This window comes from Oryzias latipes, chromosome 5 (genome assembly GCF_002234675.1).
Source record: "Oryzias latipes chromosome 5, ASM223467v1".
In the NCBI taxonomy this organism is placed as follows: domain Eukaryota; kingdom Metazoa; phylum Chordata; class Actinopteri; order Beloniformes; family Adrianichthyidae; genus Oryzias; species Oryzias latipes.
Window position 1 is genome coordinate 12077328 of NC_019863.2, and position 18298 is coordinate 12095625.

General features: G+C 39.3%; 1 protein-coding gene across 1 annotated transcript in view; it reads right to left on the reverse strand.

The window, feature by feature from the left end:
- LOC101165972 (N-terminal EF-hand calcium-binding protein 1) overlaps positions 1–18298 on the reverse strand; it is a 44105-nt gene that overhangs the window by 20989 nt on the left and 4818 nt on the right. Inside the window, exons 2-5 of the mRNA XM_023954912.1 lie at positions 16659–16683; positions 6703–6811; positions 5573–5598; positions 4546–4643 (exon numbers count right to left, since the gene is read on the reverse strand). Of these exons, the coding sequence (XP_023810680.1) occupies positions 4546–4643; positions 5573–5598; positions 6703–6811; positions 16659–16683 (258 nt within the window). The remainder of the gene's footprint in view (positions 1–4545; positions 4644–5572; positions 5599–6702; positions 6812–16658; positions 16684–18298) is intronic.

Genomic DNA, 18298 nt, shown 5'->3' on the forward strand with positions numbered 1-18298 from the left:
TTAATGAGTGACTCCTGGTAATCCTTGTGGAATTGAGTGAAATGAAACAAACATTCTTTTATGGTCCTGAATATGTCATTTAAAAGATTTATGATTAAAACTTTCAGTCAATTATATTTCAAGTAAGCTTCCCAGTTATTTGACAAATGTGAACTGTTCGGCATTTGTGAAGCACTGTTTACTTCTCCAAATTCAGGAGAAGCAAGACGACAAGAAAACAGAAGCTTAACACCGTGTCACAAAGCCACTATGTACATTTTATGCATATTGCATGAATGAGTATTGGTCATGTGTGAATATACATGGAAAAAGTGAGAAAAGTTGTGAAATTTTCACAGACCTATCACAAATTAACCACATTAAAACCACAAAAGTATATGAATATACCACACAAAGAACACGCAAATCAATGTAAAACATGAACTGGGTGTGATGATTGGGCTGTTTATATGCAATTCAGCAGTGATTCGTGCATCAATTGTGCACTTTTAAGAGGATATGTGCGCCATATACACGATACAAAAGTTATACATCAGTGGTACATGAGTAAAAGTCCAATAGACATATGTGAAAGTCACAAATTTACGTATGCATCTTGCCAAAATCCCACACATCTGCATAAAATGTAAGTAACAATTGCGTATAAACTACGTAAAACACGATTAAACTGCATAATTCTCAACTGACCAAAAATTTTGAACAGCTCAAAACCAAATTCACGTAAAGAGCTGCTGGCCAAAACCCTCAACTGACATCTGCACACATTGACGAACAACAAACACAAAAAACACATAAATTACATATATTTGATTTGATTTGAAATGGTTTATTTCAAGCAATCAAATAGGAATAATACACAAAAACAATACAATCATCAGTTATACATTCATACAATAACTAATCAAACTTAGAATAAGTTTGATTAGTCTAAGAGTTGTTGAATCCAGGCGTCATATTTCTTGAAATTATTTGGCTCTTTGATTTATTATTGCATGTTGTTTCAGACGACCGTGATCAAACACTTCTCAGAGTCCTTCATGGTGTTCACAAACAGAACCTTGGAGTGGTTTGACATAAATCCTGCAGCCTTAAGTGTTCTCAATCTGCTTCTAATTCCTGAGAAGCCGTGCATGTTTGGCGATTTCAGCATTCCTTCTGGTCAGATGGTCGTTCAGATAAGCAGCAGATCTTTTCAGATTCCTCCTTTGATTCATCAGAGCTAGCTTGTGTTTTTGATTCACAAACCTGATGAGGATCCGTCTCCTTTCCCCTGGGGAGCAGGTGGCAGGTCTCGATGGTATTGAGATCCAGGGAAATCCCTTTAGACGTGAGAAATGATTCCACTTGGTGTTCCAGAGTCTCTCCACCGCTCTCCGTTTCAGAGCTCCTAGCGCTATTAGCATTAGCAATGCTAACTCCAGTTGCATTTAGCTTTGCCCGAGGTTTGATCGGTACTCCAGTGAGAATGACATTATTCATCCTTACTTGTTGTTCCACATCGTCCAGTCTTTTCTCCAGAATGTTGACCCGGTTATCTCGTTGCTCGTTCAGAGCGTGGAGCCTCAGGAATTCTTCCATTAGCACTAAGAGCAGAGTTAGCTTAGCATTCACTTGTTCCATAAAGGGATACAACGTGGCTTGGATATCATCAAGAGTCTTTTTAAGGTCTTCGTAGTCCTGGTTTTTCTTAGGGGCCATGGTCAGCTCTTTTTTTTGGAGAAAATCAACTTTTTAAGTCGTCTGAAGATAGTTGTAGAGCCGCCGTGAGCCCACACGCGTCCTGTGCTGTAACCCTAAACCGGAACTATATCGCACATGTATCATGAAAGAAATTTAATACGTGGAAAACACGCAAAATGTATAAGTGGCTGTGTGTCATGCTGACACTTGACATCTAAAGTAATACTAAAATAAATAAAAGATCTGAAATTTAACCGAAATGAACACCAGATTAGATGATGGGAAACTCAAACCATTGGCCAAGAGGCTGCAACTTTTGGCGTGTAAAGAGCCATTTAGTGAATTTTATTACCGACCAAAAACCAATGAGGGCTGCAAATTCCAACTTCACTGTTTAGAAAAATAAAACTGGTGGCCATTAAGCCTTTATGGACCATCGACTACCTCTCCAACAGGCCGCAGTATGTGAGGCTTCATGACTGTGTGTCTGATGTGGTAGTCTGCAGCACTGGGGTACCACAGGGTACTGTGCTCTCTCCTTTCCTCTTCACCCTGTATACATCGGACTTCACACACAACACTGACAGCTGCCACCTCCAGAAGTTCTCTGATGATACAGCCATTGTTGGGCGGATATCTCAGGGAAACGATCTGGAGTACCTGGAGGTCATCACCAACTTTGTGGACTGGTGTGCTCTGAACCACCTGCACATCAACGCCAGCAAGACGAAGGAGGTGGTGATCGACTTCAGCAGGAAACCACATCTGACTGCACCGGTGAACATCCAGGGCTTGGACATCGAGGTTGTGGAGGACTATAAATACCTGGGTGTTCAACTAAACAATAAACTGGACTGGACACACAACACAAATGCCCTGTACAAGAAGGGCCAAAGTCGTCTCCACCTGCTCAGACGACTGAGGTCCTTTGGGGTGTGCAGGACACTGCTAAGAACTTTTTATGACTCTGTGGTGGCTTCAGCCATCCTTTATGCAGTGGTCTGCTGGAGCAGCGGAAGCTCGGAGAGAGACAGGTATAGACTGAACAAGCTGGTCAGACGGGCCGGCTCTGTCCTGGACTGCTCCCTGGACTCCATCGAGGAGGTGGGTGAGAGGAGGATGTTAGCCAAGCTGACATCAATCATGGACAACCCCTCTCACCCACTGTACCAGACTGTTTCAGACCTCAGCAGCTCCTTCAGTGGCAGACTGCTGCACCCACGATGCAAGAAGGAACGCTACCGCAGGTCCTTCATCCCAGCTGCTATAAGGCTGTTCAACACCAGCCCAAGTAAATAGTCTTCATAGTTTTTGTTTTTTATTCACTGTACAAAACTGTATATACAGATGACCTCTATATACCTGCACATCTCTTTCCCTGTTTATTTATCTGAACACTCTTACTTTTGTTTATATTCTTTCAAATGTGTGTCTGTCTAACTTGTCATTACTGTCTGTACATACTTGTGCCAAACTCCATGCTACTGTGACAAGGAAATTTCCCATTCGTGGGATTAATAAACAAATCTAATCTAAAAAAAAATCTATTAGTAAAATAAATTGTGCCACACAGGGGCGAAGTGGTTTGTGATCTTGCCTCGTTTTGATTTGGAGTCTGACACAAACACAATTTTCTTTTTCTTTTTTTTTGTATTTAACCTTTATTTACCCAGAAAATGTCCCAATGAGATTAAGAATCTCTTTTTCAAGGGAGTCCTGGCTAGGGGAAAACAATAAATTACATTTACAAAAGATTTAAAACGTAAAATAAATAATAATGAAAGCTTATGTAAAACAGGTACAGTTAAAAGTGACTTTCTCCTCCATTCTCCCCCTGGATTTAAAAATATTCAGAGGAATGAGTTTTTTTAAATTCCAGAGTGTTCCATGTAGATGGGGCAGAAAAGACAAAAACCTTTTTTGCCATTACAGCTCTGGCTCTTATTAGGTGGTGCTATGTAACAGCTTTATTTTTGGGCCTAAACATATTTTAAAGGGAGGACTTTAAAATATGTTATTACATATTTTATATTACAATAAACAACCATTCTCTAAGTCGACAAGGTTGATTTTTTTTTTTTTTTGTATTTATTGAAAGAGGCTTTTATGTGTTTGAAAGTTTAAATACAAATTAGTATTTCATAGTATAAAAAATACTTTATTTTTTATATAAAACTGTTAATAATAGGTTAATGTTTTTTTTTTCCATTTTGCATTTGAATTTGCTTTTCTTTGGTCGGCTAGTTTTATTTTTAATCCTGTTTACAATCGGAGTTTGGAAAGTCAGAATTTGAGACTTCCTTCAGGAATTCATGCGTTTAACACAAATCCAGTCAGCTCTTCTTTACCGCCAGCAGACACTTCTATCAGGCTTCACCAGATGTCGCTTGGTTGATTCAGAGTTCTGCCATTTGGCTCTCAACTGATCCAAAAAAAAAGAAAGAATCAAAGAGCTCCCGTTTTCCATTGTGTTTTTGCTTTTCTTTTGTAAATTTAAAGGGGATTTGACTGAATTTGATGTGACCTGCCTTTGCAAATCAGACAGCTCAATTTTCTGATTTTAAACAACTTTTAATGCATATACTGTATTTTTAATTACATATTTTAAGTTGAAATATTTATTGTAAATAATTTATTGGGCAACTGTTCTTCTTTTAAAAGTCCATGTGAGATCTTTACTTTTTTAACAGTTCGTCCTGATTGTTTGGTTCCAGATCACCTGTGTGTATCATGTCAATGCTCCAGTTGAAGTTCACTATATGTGAGTCTGCTTCCATCTATAGAGGTCCTTTGGGCCATTGGAGTGTTAAATTACTGGTTCACGAGCAGGAACTAACCTCGGCACCTTTTGTGGTACAGCCTTACCTCCTTAGTTTTATCCATTGCCTTCAAAATGGCAATATTCAGGCTCTCCAGAGATGACAGGACATTTAAATATTCTCCGAGGTGCTGGGAAAAATAATCTGAAAAAGAAATGAGAAACAAACAAAGTCTTATGGCAGTGTCCTTTTTTTTCATTTAATAAATGAAGAATAAAAAGTCCAAACATAAAAGTAGAGAAAGAAAAAGAAGAAAAAATGTTTTTTTTAAATCAGTAGGTAGACCTTCAGGGAGCATAAAATACTAAATTCATTGAAAAAAAAAGCTTAACTTGCTTTATCAAATTACTCCTAAATACAGCAGACACAATGTGACTTCCCAAAAATTCAACTCATTCATCCCACTTTCACCACCAACGAAACTCCAAGAATAGAAGGATAAACATTTAGCAAACTAAATCTGAGCTTTAAAAACAAGGAGGCATTGTATCGTGGAAAAAGCAGTGAGATTCTACCGACATCAGATGGGAAAAAAAATCTATTTAATCAATTATGCAGAAGTTTCGTTCTTGGCAAAACTGCTATTTACAAGCCTGTGACCCAATTCTTCACTTTTTATTAGTTCATCTGACGCATGCCCCATAAAAAAGACCAATAAATGTCGTTTTTTTCTTGTAGACGAAAAGCAGAATCCTCTCTCCAGCATGTAAATATAAAGAGGCCATCTGGGTAAGTTAGCTCAGGATAAAGCTCTAAATATTTAAAAAGCTGCCATTCTCAGAGTAAATTCCATTGACCTGCCACCATTTCAAATAGCTGTGATCTTTTTTGTTGCTTCAAACACACTATCGGGTTTTTATTTCCATATTAAAAGTCGAAAAAGTGATGGCAGTCTCAAATCATTTGACTTTCAAAGGTGTGGGACTTGTGTGCTTTGAAGTTATCCGCTATAGCCCTTCTGATGAACTAAAAATATCCCCACGCACTGACACACACTGAAGTCTGTGAATATTTAGCTTAAAAAAAGGAACTTCTTATCATGCCGAAACAGAGAACAGCACTCTCCCACCAACCTGATAGCTTGTCTGTGTCCAGATTGCTGCGGGGCAGAACACCAGAGAAGAGGAAGGAGCAAGTTAATTAGGCAAATTCAAAGATGAACCGCTCATCTTTTCTGCTTCACAGATTTAACAGCATTTAAGCCTGGCTGGGGTCACATCAGGAACAATCCTCAGCCCAGGATTACCCTTTCCAAAAAAAAAAAAAAGGGTCTTTTTGATGTGGAGGATAGGACTGGTCCTGGCTGTTCGGCTCTTTTAATTAAAGCCCGGTACATGGATTTAATTAAGTTAGACAGGCCACTTTAGTTAAAATAATGCATTCAGTCCTGCAACTTTGATTTATTTAATAAAAAAAAATTAATTACATTTTAAGTTTTCTTTTAGCTCTCAATAGACACGTTATACCTATTTTTCCAAAAAGACATGATTACTGCTGTGACATGGTGAATGCAGACTTTGTTGCATCCTCGATTACTTGTGGGGTTTTTAATTTTTTTTTTAAGGTTGAGCAGCTAAAGGCAAATAAATCTGATTATATAAAATAAAATAAAATGAGAGTTTTAATTCAAAATTCTTTATTGTAGCCACAAATCTGGGTTTCCCTGTGCCGGTCCCAAGCCTGGATAAAAACACCGGGTTGTGTCCGGAAGGGCATCCGGCATAAAACTCTCTGACAAAACCACTTTCACATCAGTGAAAGTTGATTCGGTGTGACAGTACGCCGAAAGGTGAACAACACATTCAAAATTCTTCATGTTACTTCAACAAAGATGTGTAGAGGAAGGCAGATTTCGAAATGGTTTCATGAATACAAATACCAAATCCATCACAAGCAATAAAGAACACCTCCTTCACAATGAAGCCTGAAACCATTTCACAGAGGGTCCAACATTCACAGCGCGGATTAACATTTCAAAAAATGAGTTTTTGAAGCAGCATTGGGCTTTGTGTCCAAAGGACGGCAGCTGATAATGATTTACTGAGCTTTAGTCCAGTTGCAGGCAATGCTTTAGCTCAGTCGCCCCCCACCCTCTGCAAAGCATTCAGATTCTAACTGGTGACTTTCTGCAGTGAATGCAGATTGACGACTTTGGTGATGCAACGTATGGCGCCCAAATGAGAAACAAAAACAAACATCTCACTTATTCTGTCGGCCGTCTATGGAGTAGAAAAGCTCCTGTAGCTCCTCAGTCGTCAGGATCCCATCAGCAAAGTAAGCATTGAACTCTTCAAAAGACAGCTTACCATCATCTGAAACATAGAAGGATTGGATCAATTAGCTATTTTCACAAATAAACATATTTGCAATTGTTTTTTTCTGTGATAATTGCTTTTCTGTAATTACGTTTTCAGTAATTTCATTCATTCATTCATTCATTTTCTTAACCGTTTTATCCCTTTCGGGGTCACTGGGCTGCCGGAGCCTATCCCGGCCACTTGTGGGCGAAGGCAGGGGGGACACCCTGAACAAGTCGCCAGTTTGTTGCAGGGTAGAATGTCCTCACTCACACACCCATTCACTCCCGCACTCACACCTATGGTCAATTTAGAGTTGCCAATTAACCTATGAAGCATGTTTTTGGATGGTGGGAGGAAGCCGGATACCCCGGAGAGAACCCACGCATGCACGGGGAGAACATGCAAACTCCACACAGAAAGGTCCCCCACTGATGTTGTGTTTTTCACGTCCTCCAGCCGGGACTTGAACCGGGGGCCTTCTTGCTGTGAGGCAAGAGCGCTAACCACTGCGCCACCGTGCAGCCCTCGTTTCCATTACGTCGTTTTCAGTAATTTCTTAACAATAATATTGGAAGAGTTCATCAACTAATCAAAACAAAACAAAAATCTAAGACAAACAAAACCATCCTCCATATGGAGGGAGGTGGTCAGTTTTTCCATTACGTCAACTTGTTTTAGTTTTTTTTTTCCAGTCTTTCATTCTTGGCGATTTAGTATTTTTCAATTCATTGGAAAATAAACTATCACACCAAACAGATATGATGGTGCATTTCCTTTTTAATGATTTTTTAAAGTTTCTTCTTTAACTAGAATAAGAGATCAAACATGGATTTTTGTGGTTTCTTATTTTTCTGCATTTTCTCCAAAATAGCAATGATGAGAACTGTTTGATGAATTTAGAAATGGCCATAGGCGTATAGAAGTAGCTCATTTTTTTATTTAAAAATGTCTCCATTGCCGACTTTTAAGTTGTTGTTTTTTTTTAACTTGTCCTGTCCAGCAGCTGAGCAAACAGATGAGAGCTGAAGGCCTCTTGTGTTGGACATATTTTACTTTAACAACAGGAGTTATAAATCTTCTGACAAGCCAGAGGTATGTCTGAATAAACCCCTTTTGTAATCGAGGCCAAACTTTTTTCATTTTAATCGTATTTGAAAATCTTTTGTGTTGGACCGGACGGAAAATGAAAGGATGGAAGAAAAGAGAGGGATGTTAGAGAGGGGGGGGGGGGTAGGAGGGTGATTATAGAGGGGGGGGGGTGTAAAACCATAAAGCATAAAGCAACAAGTTGCTGGATGTTTATCATTACGGTCAGGTTCAGATGTAATGCAGGTCTATAAGGGCGGGGCCTGTCCACACACACACACCCAAATGCCACAAACATACTTGTTGGCTCCAAAAATGTTTCCATGTCCACATGTACACAATAAAAATAATGTTCACACACGCATACCTATACATTCAAACCAACTAGTGTGAAATTCAATCACGCAAACTATTTGTGCAAAGGTGAGCTAACACCTGTGCTCGAGTGAGTATTTATGTTCTTCTAAAATGGATGATGGAATGTAAAAAGAAGGAGAGACAGTGCGCAGTCATCCCCACACCGAGACCCCGCCATAGCAGCAGCGGCAGCCAGAACCCCCCAACACCCGCACGGTAGCAGATAGAGAACAACCGCCCCCCGGCAATCACATCCGCCACCCGGGCTTGGTCCGCCACGGGGGCCCCCAAAGCCAGAGAGCAGGGAGGCATGGGGGGACAGAGAGGGCTAGCTCCAGCCCCAACCAAAAGAGCAGCCCCCCCCCCTGCCGCGCCAAGAGGGCCCAACGCAGGGCCCCGCCCCAGAAGAGCGCCCACAGCCCCAGACGAGCACCCCAACACCACCCAGGAGTTCTGGGCATCCCCCCGCCCCAACCTCAGGTACGAGCCAGGACCCCCCAAGGGACACCCGCCCCATGCTCCAAGCAACCACCCACCCAGCGCACGGTTGGTCCAGGAGGCAAGGCAGGGACCAGCCATCCCCGCACAGGAGGAGGGCACCCAGGGGAAGAGGAGGTCCACAGGAAGTGTTGTAAGCATGGACCGACCATGCTTGCCCACAGCCTGCCCCCCCCCCCCATCACCCTAATAAGAGATTACATGAGGAAGAGGGTAGGTCAGGGACAGCTGGTAGACTGTCCCCCGGTGGTCAAACAGCATGTCTCCTCAGGTCTCCTTAGCCAATCCCCGAAGCGCAGACCCCCCAGGCCCCACACCACCCACCCCACACAGAGAGAGAGGAGCCAGAAAGATCTCTGGTCAGGCCTCGACGGGACCAAGGAAGCCAACCAGCAGGGGGACTTTTAACATTTTCATAGCAGGTTGCACATAATTCATCCCACACATTTTCTCTTATAGTGTTAGATTTTAATTCCCAATTTTTCCTTGACTCCATGGGTAGTATATAATGATCGGCAAATGAAATATCTGGCAGGGAATGTGCCTGTGATGACTTTTTTTTGTAATCCTGGTCTATAAGACTTATTTCATAAATTCTTAGTAAGATGTCTATAGGGGGTCGTTATAATGCAAAATCAGCTTTTTAAGCTTGTAGGTGTATAATAATGTTAACTCCTCACAAAAAACAACCCCAAAGAACTATTTTGATCCATTCACCCATTTCTGAGTATTCCTCTAAAAAGTCAGTGCTCTGTGCACCAGCCCCTTCCAACCCTTAAAACAAGTGGGTTCTCATATTGTGACATCACAAAGTGAAGAACAGCCCCTTCCAGGAAGAGTCTGCGCTGCCAGCACCGCCCCCAGGCTAACACACACAGCCACTTTCTCTGTGTAGCTAGCAGTGATCGGCAAAACTTTTTTCCAAAGCTCCACAACATGCACATCCATCTTTGCAAAAGTTTGTATGTTGTTTGTTTTCGTGGGCTAAACGCAGACACGCTGCCGAGAACCATCTGCCTTCTCTTTGAAAAAACTTCACTTTGATTTACAGATTTATTCCTTTGAATCAAATTTTGCCGTCTGCTTCTCCCAACTGTAACCTACGGTTAAACATGACAGGGCTAAATTTACATCCTCATGTCACTGCTCGTGTTGATTTTTGGGAAAGATTCCTCCCTCTGGATTGTCAGATTTAGACAGACAGCATGATTCTCTAAAGTGACACGTGTCCAATGGATGACTAACGATGACCATAGGCAGCTTTGACAGCTCTTGGCTGCATGTCTTCACCAAGTGACTGCACGACTTCTTTTTTAACCTTTTGACGTTATTTCATGTCTCCTCTTTGGGTTTAAAGGTTGTCTTTTTTTTAAACAACAAATTCACATTTTCTAATACCTGAAATGTAATACACAAGAAAAATCCAGATTATGGGTATGGATGTGCGTCAGCGCTTGCGGCAATGATCGACGTGTGACGCGCTGATGCATTTAAAGGCTGTTTCTTCCTGACAATGTCACACCTCATTTTACACGATGGGCAGCGGGGCTTCATGCTGCATATGTGCTTGATCTGCCTCCACTCCTGTCTCCCATTGACATTATGTGAAGCAGCATGGTATAGCAACATTCAAAGCCTGCAGAGACACAGAAACGTCTCAAACAATCCTAACAAGAACTGCCCTGCAGATCGATTGAAGGTTGTAAAAGTGTTTAGTCTTTGAAGACAGGAAAAGTCTTGCTCCTGCTCTCGTTAAAACATTTTAGGTCTTCATTGAATAAATCCCTGATGGATGTTTCTATTGCATTTAGAAAACTTCCCAGTGTCCCTGAAAATGATGTTATGAATCTGGATCTTCAAGTAAAAAATAGATCATCATGATTTTTAATGAACTACAAAGGATTTGGGGGGCAGAATCCAAAGTTTTGTAACCCAATTAGAAATTTATAGCTGCATCATCCATCACTGTGCCCTGGGTTTTTGCATTAAAGACCTGAAAAAATATAGCTAATAGGTCACATGCCAGATTGATCTCATTTGCATTTAAAATGAAAAAACGTTTTTTTTAATTCTCATGAAATAAGAGCGCACTAAAATATAATTGACTTATTAGTCTTATTAGAGCAGCAGCAGATCCAGAAGAGATTTAAACCCAAATGTCAGCTGATGCCTTTGGATTAATGAATCATGCATGGGTCTCCCAATGACACATAAGCTCTATTGGCAGATCTCCCATTCTGAAAACCCCAGCATGCACGGCCTCAATCATTTCTGTGTCACTATGATGACTGCAAACCAACTGTTCTGTAACATTTTCTCAAATGTGCCGTTTAAGGCAGAATCGTACCATCTTAATCAGAGCAAATACTGTTGCATTTAAAAAACATACAGATACAAGTACTGTTTACTTCACAGATGTTCATCTTTGAATTGAACTACAATCTGGAAACTCTCTGCATGTGATACATTGTGATAAAAAACAAAGAATGAGGCTAAAATCCTGCTGAAGCCTAAAGCAAAAGCAGCAAGAATTTCAAAAACACTTAGCTATGTCAAAAATGAGGCCGTGTTACTCAGCCACTACGTACGTTTTGCACATATTGCAAAACGTACGTAGGCGACTGTTGCGATCTTGTTTGCACTGATTAAAATTGGTCATACGTGAATATATGTAGAAAAAGTGAGACACATTGTGGTCTTTATGTGAAATGTTCAGACATATCACAAATATACCATGTTAAAACCACTGCAGAAGTAATAAACCACGCAAAGATCACGTAAATCAACGTAGAACATGAACCGTGCGTGATAATATGCAATTCAGTAGTGATAGATTTGTCAATTACGTAATTTTAACGTGATGTATGTGCAATGTAAAAGTTATACATTATTGGTGGGTGAAAAGTTTGTTAGACATACGCGTGGAATAGTCGTGGAAAGCCACAAATCTGTGTACGAATCTCACAAAAATTGCTAAGATTTACGTAATAATGTCATATAGAAAACGTAAAATACGGGTAAACTTCGAAATTCTTAACCGACCAAAAATTATAAACAGCTCAAAACCAAATTTACGTAAAGATCCGAAGAGACGAATGCAAGAAACACTTACGAATTGCATATATCACGCGTGTATCACGAAAGACCAATATTTCATACATAAAAAATGTGCAAAATATACGTAGTGGCTGTATGGCCTTTAGATCATTTTTTTAAAAGTGGCTTCTAATTTCTGTGTTTGAGTTAAATTCAAACAGGAACGATGAAAGTAAACAAGAACCATATCAGAAAAGTGAGGAGGTCCTGTAAAGTAGGGCACAAAGTAGGCCGCACTCATCTCTCTCCAAAGGTTAGTCCCAATACAGACTCTCCTAAGTGGTTTATAAATTCCCCACAAATGCATCGCAGCCTCAGTAGCAGCAGTGTTACAAAAGGAGATGGTTTGATTTCTTCATGGTGAGCTCCTGTGGACGACGCTGTACTTAAAGCTATTACCGATGGTGGTATTCTTAGTATCAGTGTTTTCCACCAGTACCTTTTAGCTTTGCATCTTCACTTTAACTCATGCGCTGCCTTTAGCTTACAGATTTGGGCTCCTTTAGCAGTCACTATACTACTAATGGTTTGAGCCGACATCATTTTTCATTCTGACTGGAGCTGTTGTCAGGAAAAGTGACGGTTCCTTAAAAGTTAAGGTAAAAACAAAGTTATTTCTTCAATAGGTTTTTTGAAAAGTTGATGAAATAATCTGCAATAGAAACAAAGTTTCTATTCCAGAATTGTACTTCCCGCTGCAGGATGGCCTGCAGCGGGAAGTACAATTCTGTGTGTGAGGAATAGAAAGCGATTGGACTAAAATGCTTTTTATAACAATTCTCCGCTATTTCTGACGGGTTAAAGTTCAACAAATCTACTTTTCCGGAGCTTTCATCACTTGCGCTTATACTCCGAGGGCACTGATTTATTGACAGCTGAGCTCCGAAGTCAAGTATGTAAAAATCACATCAGAAAAATGCTTTGCAAAGGCGGCTCACAGAACAAATAGTCCTCTTTCAGCCCATTGCTTCACCACTGCGACAAGAAAGTGGAAAATATGCCATGCTACACAGGTGGGATGCATCTGAATTTAAACTAAGCTGCCATCAGTCCATTTCTCATCCAGAATAAAATATAAATAATAATACAAATACTGGTAATTAAAAAAAAGGTTTTCCTCAAAATGAAAAATTCTCTTGACCTTGTTTAGTCCATCTTTCTTAAGGCAAAATCATCTTTGATCGTAAACCATGCAGAATTTTTATTTGTCTCAACTCTCTATGCTTAAATGCAAGTCTAAGGCCATATTCTTCCCCTACCCCACTGGCTTCTCCTTACCCCTCCAATTGTAGGGGCATTTAGAGGAAGGGTTGTCTGAAAATGTTTTTTTTTAAAGGGGCACCGTTTCGGCAGAGGGATGCTGAACCCTCGGCGCACTGCAACACAGACAAAAAGTGCTTTTCTTTACGTGGGTGTCCTCTGATGTACACAAGTTTACACTTAAATGAAAATGATGGATTTTTGTTTTAGCATGGCCTTTTTGAAGTTATAAAACTGATGTTATGTATTTCAGAGCCCTGGCAGCTATGCGCTATTGATGACATCATAGAGTGGGAGCAACGCCTGAATTCGAAGACAATATTTTTCCATAACTCTCTGTTCGGAGGACTAAATGGAGGGATAAGGAGAAGCCGTAGGGGAAGAATTGGGATTCTGCCTAAATCTCTGGTTGGGTTCTAAACATCCCAGATGAAAACGTTAGAAAGTTTTAGTAGTAGGTTTAAAGGTTGTCATCTGGACTTAGTTTTTAAAGTTGAAGACGTTTCACCTCTTATCCAAAAGGCTTTGTCAATTCTGAATTCATGATTTTCAGAAATCGCCACATTCCTGCAAATTTAGAAATAAAAGTTGCTATTGATGATCATGTTCTGGAAAGAGTCATTTAAATCAAGTTCCTTGGAGTAATTATGGACGACAAAATAAGCTGGAAACCACAAATAAAGCAGGTCAGAGCTAAACTTACTAAAGGCATGAAGTGTTGGGAAAGACGCACCATACACTCACTCACAAAGCACGTTTACTACTATATTCATTCATAATACTACCATATTTACAGTACAGCGTAGAAGTTTGGGCAAATACTTATAAAACAAACCTACAGTGTTAACATATCTTACAAAAAATAGCTATTCGAATTGTTCATGGAGTGGATCATGGGACACATACAAATGCTCTATTTTTAAAGTCGGGTTCATTGAAACTATGGGATCTAGTGAAAGTGAAGACGGCTCTCATTATGTATAAAGCCAGATACAACTTACTTCCAATAAACTTACAGCAAATGTTTACAGACAGAGACGCGAATAACAATCTAAGAAAAAAACTGAATTTCCAATAGCAGTGGATTCGCACAACAAAAAAGAAGAAAATGTGTTTATCAAATTGTAGTGTGGTTTTATGGAATGGATTGGATGAAGGTTTAAAACAAAGCAAAAGTTTACACGTATTCAATAAACCTACAAGAAGTCACTAATAGATCTTTATAAGGCCAGAAACGGTTAAAAAAGATGTCACTCTGCAGTTGCCTGCAAAATTGTACCGTGAATGTTTTGTACATATCTGTAAATTGAAATATGCGCATCATCAGGTGTTGTAAAAAGGGGTGGGATCAGACAAGATTTCTCTTCAACCCAATCCTTTTCTGAATTTCTGAACACTGAATTGTCTTATGTCTTTTAAACCACTGTTTTGATTTTTCATTTGTGTTTGAAATAAAGAAACTGAAACTGAAACAGTAAAAAAAAGCCCTAAAAAGTCAATTTTTACGTGCACATAGTGAGAACTGGCGACAGATGCACTCCTACAGCCTGTATGGTGGGCAAATCTTGTGTGAAGAGGATCAGAAGGCGAACACAGATGTACAGATGGAGCATATATGCTTAACAATATTCATTTTTTCAAATTCACACATCAATGTGCCACATGAGCTATTTATCCTCTATTTCAACACATTGAAAAAATATATATCACCAAAAATTACTTTAAGGCTGCATGAAAACACAATTACCATCAGATTTTTCAAAGCATTTTGTTTGTAGTGTAGAAAAGTAAATGCATTGGTTACAGACATTTCACATACCATATTTTAAGCACTATAACTATACTAAACTTACAAGCCCTAATATTTTTTAATGAAACAAGAGGTTGTGTTCTGGTTGTGTTGTCAAAGTGATTTTAAGAAATACACAGCCCTCTGTCAAAATACTCGGTTGGGTGTTATTGTGAAAATGCTAATGTGGCAAACATTTAACCATTTTAGTCTGTTTTGTTGTTTTTTTTTTTTATTTTATTTACGAGTTACAAACAAGTTCTACATGTGAACACAACTAATATAGGGTGTGATTGATACATTTACTCTCAGCATATTTAAAAGGACTACATCATGCAAAATCAACTTTTTTTTGTTTTTAAGTGTATTTCAATGTAATTGCCTTGCAAAAAAACAACAACCCCAAAGCGGTATTTTGATCCGTTCACGAATTTCTGAGAATTTCTCTAAAAACTTGCGCTCTGAGCATCAGCCCCTCCCAATCCATGAAAACGAGCGGGTTCTCACATTGTGACGTACATAAGTGAGAACAGCCCCTTCCAGGACTAGTCTGCAATACCAGCGCTGCCCCCAGTCTAACACACACACCCACTTTCTCCAGGGAGGTAGTGATGATCGGCTAAAACACTCTCGTTTTTTATGCACATTAATTTTTGGAAAAGTTCGGATGTTGATTTTTTCCGTGGGTGGAACGCGGACATGCTGAGGCCGACTCTAGGTTGATGTCATGAAATGAGCAGCACCCAATGCTAATTTTTTTGTTCTTGTTTTGATTCTTTCATTAAAGTGGGTTATTTCCATCAACTCCAATCTCCTGCATTCAGTTCCAACCCAAACGCCATCCCTGATGAAACTTTTTTCCCCCAGTAGATCTCAAACTCTACCTGATCTCATTTTTTTGCAGCTGCCTGTTCTATTCTGTTGAGCACACCCTGCCTGACAAGTGAGCAGACCGTTTTAAGAAAAGTATTTTCACAAAAGCTAATACTTTCCAGGAGTTATGAGACTTTTTGACACCTTTGCTGTGCTTCAGTTAGTTAAATGTCGAATATGTTTGACAATGAAAGCCTGCAGCAGGAACTATTTTAATGATTCCCCTCTGCACACTGATCTTTTTGCTTAACGATAATGGATTTGATCTTTTATTTTCCTTATTAATTACATCTTTTTTTCACCCGTGTGTGTGTTTGGAATGCATTATGAAGGCTTTGTGGGAATGATCCTGTCCATTAACATTCAGGAACCACTCTTACTACAGCTGCTCCTATGCGACATCACTTCTGGCTATTTGCGCAGTCAGTAAAGGGTTTTCTGCAATAAAATGATTATTTCACTATTTCACATAAAAACAGAACACTTGTTAAAGGAGAAAAAACCCATTTGTGAACTCACTGCAGTGAGTTTGAGCCATATCGGTTTCATCTGTCACTTTACAACTCAGAAGAAGTAAAAACTGCTCAACGGATGTACACGTGGAAATTTAGACTGGGAACAAATGATTCATCCCTGCGGATGAATGCTTGCTTGCAATTATGATACAAATTTAGCCAAAAGCACATCTTGCATTCATCTCCAATCCACGCTAAGTCATGTGCAAGCGTCTTTATTTCAATGAAAATGTGGAATTTTGATGAGGTACACAAAAGAATTGAGCAACTTAAAGAAACAGATCTTCACTGACAGACAGATCTATAAGCTTACTAAACAAGTGAAGGGATATGAAGAAGTAATAATGAAGGTTTCACTGAAAAAGATGCAGAACCGTTTACTCACCGTTTTTGTCAGCTCTGCGGAAAATCTGAAAAGTAAAAAAAAAGGAAAATCGTTACGCTTTTGTTAGTGTCATGGAAGTAGGTGCTAATTATTTACAGTCATGAGAGATTTTGAATAGGTGGTTTTGTGCCTTAAGTGCACTAATCTTGTTGGCAATGATGAAAGAAGAACACATGCATTTGCATGGCAGTTAAACTGCAAGTGAGTCATGTTTTGGTTTTCAGAAGCAAAACAAGAGCAGCAAAGAGGTCAGAAAACCATTATCCTGCAGGTGCTTCACACACAAAAACCACTCATGTTTTTTTGGGGAAAAAATGTTTTATTAATGCAACTGTTGCATCAGACCCTTTCATTTTTTTGTTTGGTCCTTTTAAAAGCTGCGTGACGAATGTGATGGAGAGCTTGTTTTAGTTCCTGCATGCTACATGTGAAAGTGCATGTAATTGAGATTTGGATTTTTTATTCTCTATTTTGTGTACACTAACAAGAGAAAGCAGCCTTGTTGCCAAGGCAACAACTAATAGATATCCTGTTAAACTGTTATAGTTTGTAATTCTACTGTGGCAAATGCTTTCAATGGTGTTTTTGTGAAAGTCTAAACGATTTTTTGGTTTTTGGTTGAAGTATTATCCTCATCACTCAACACTCCTAAAAAAAGCCATTTATAACTACTTTGGTTATCAAGTAAACTTGTACTTGTAATAATGTGTAGCTACAAAGAAATATGCCATCACCTAAAGTCTAAGAAGGCGAGTGTTGCGATCTTGTTTATGCAATAAGCAGGAGGAATGTCATTTTTGTTTAACATAACTTCTGAACATTTTCAGTGGAGATACTTATCTGTCACGTCCTATAGAGTCGCACACATTTATAGAAAAAATGAATGTAAAATTCCAAGAAATCAAGAATAAACAAGAAATCAAGACAGCTAGAATTGTTTGACATTAAAAGAAACCTACAGAAAACCCCCCCGGAAAAAAGAGCTTTTTTTTTAAATAAATGAAACCATTAAGAAAGTACTAACAGCTTTAACTGTTCTTTTAGTCTTGCATATTTAATTGGTGGAATAAATTCTAGTTTTAGTTTTGCTGTTTTATCATCTGGCAAAGAATTAAGAGAAGTGAATATTTCAAGTTGCACATATTTCTTTTCTTTTTGAATAATCCATCCAAGGACAACACTTGGACTTCCGGATCGAAGCCCATTTAGGTAACTGAAGCCAGGAACAGATCAACAGTCTAATGTCAAAACTTTACAGCAGAAATTAACTTATTGAAAGGGCCAATATCATGCAAAATGAACTTTTTGAACTTGTCAGTGTATTATAATTCTATTTCCTCAGTATAAACAACCCCAAAGTGGTATTTTGATCCATTCACACGTTTCTGAGTATTCCTTTAAAACCCTGGGCTCTGAGCACCAGCCCTTTCCAATCTATGAAAACGAGCGGGTTCTCACATTGTGACGTAGATAAGTGAGCAACAGCCCCTTCCAGGAAGAGTCTGTGCTGCCAGCACCGCCCCCATGCTAACACACACACACACTTTCTCAGCAGAGCTAGCAGTGATCGAGGAAAACTTGTTTCCTTTTATATACACAATATGCACATTCATCTTTGCAAAAGTTTGGAGAATGACCGT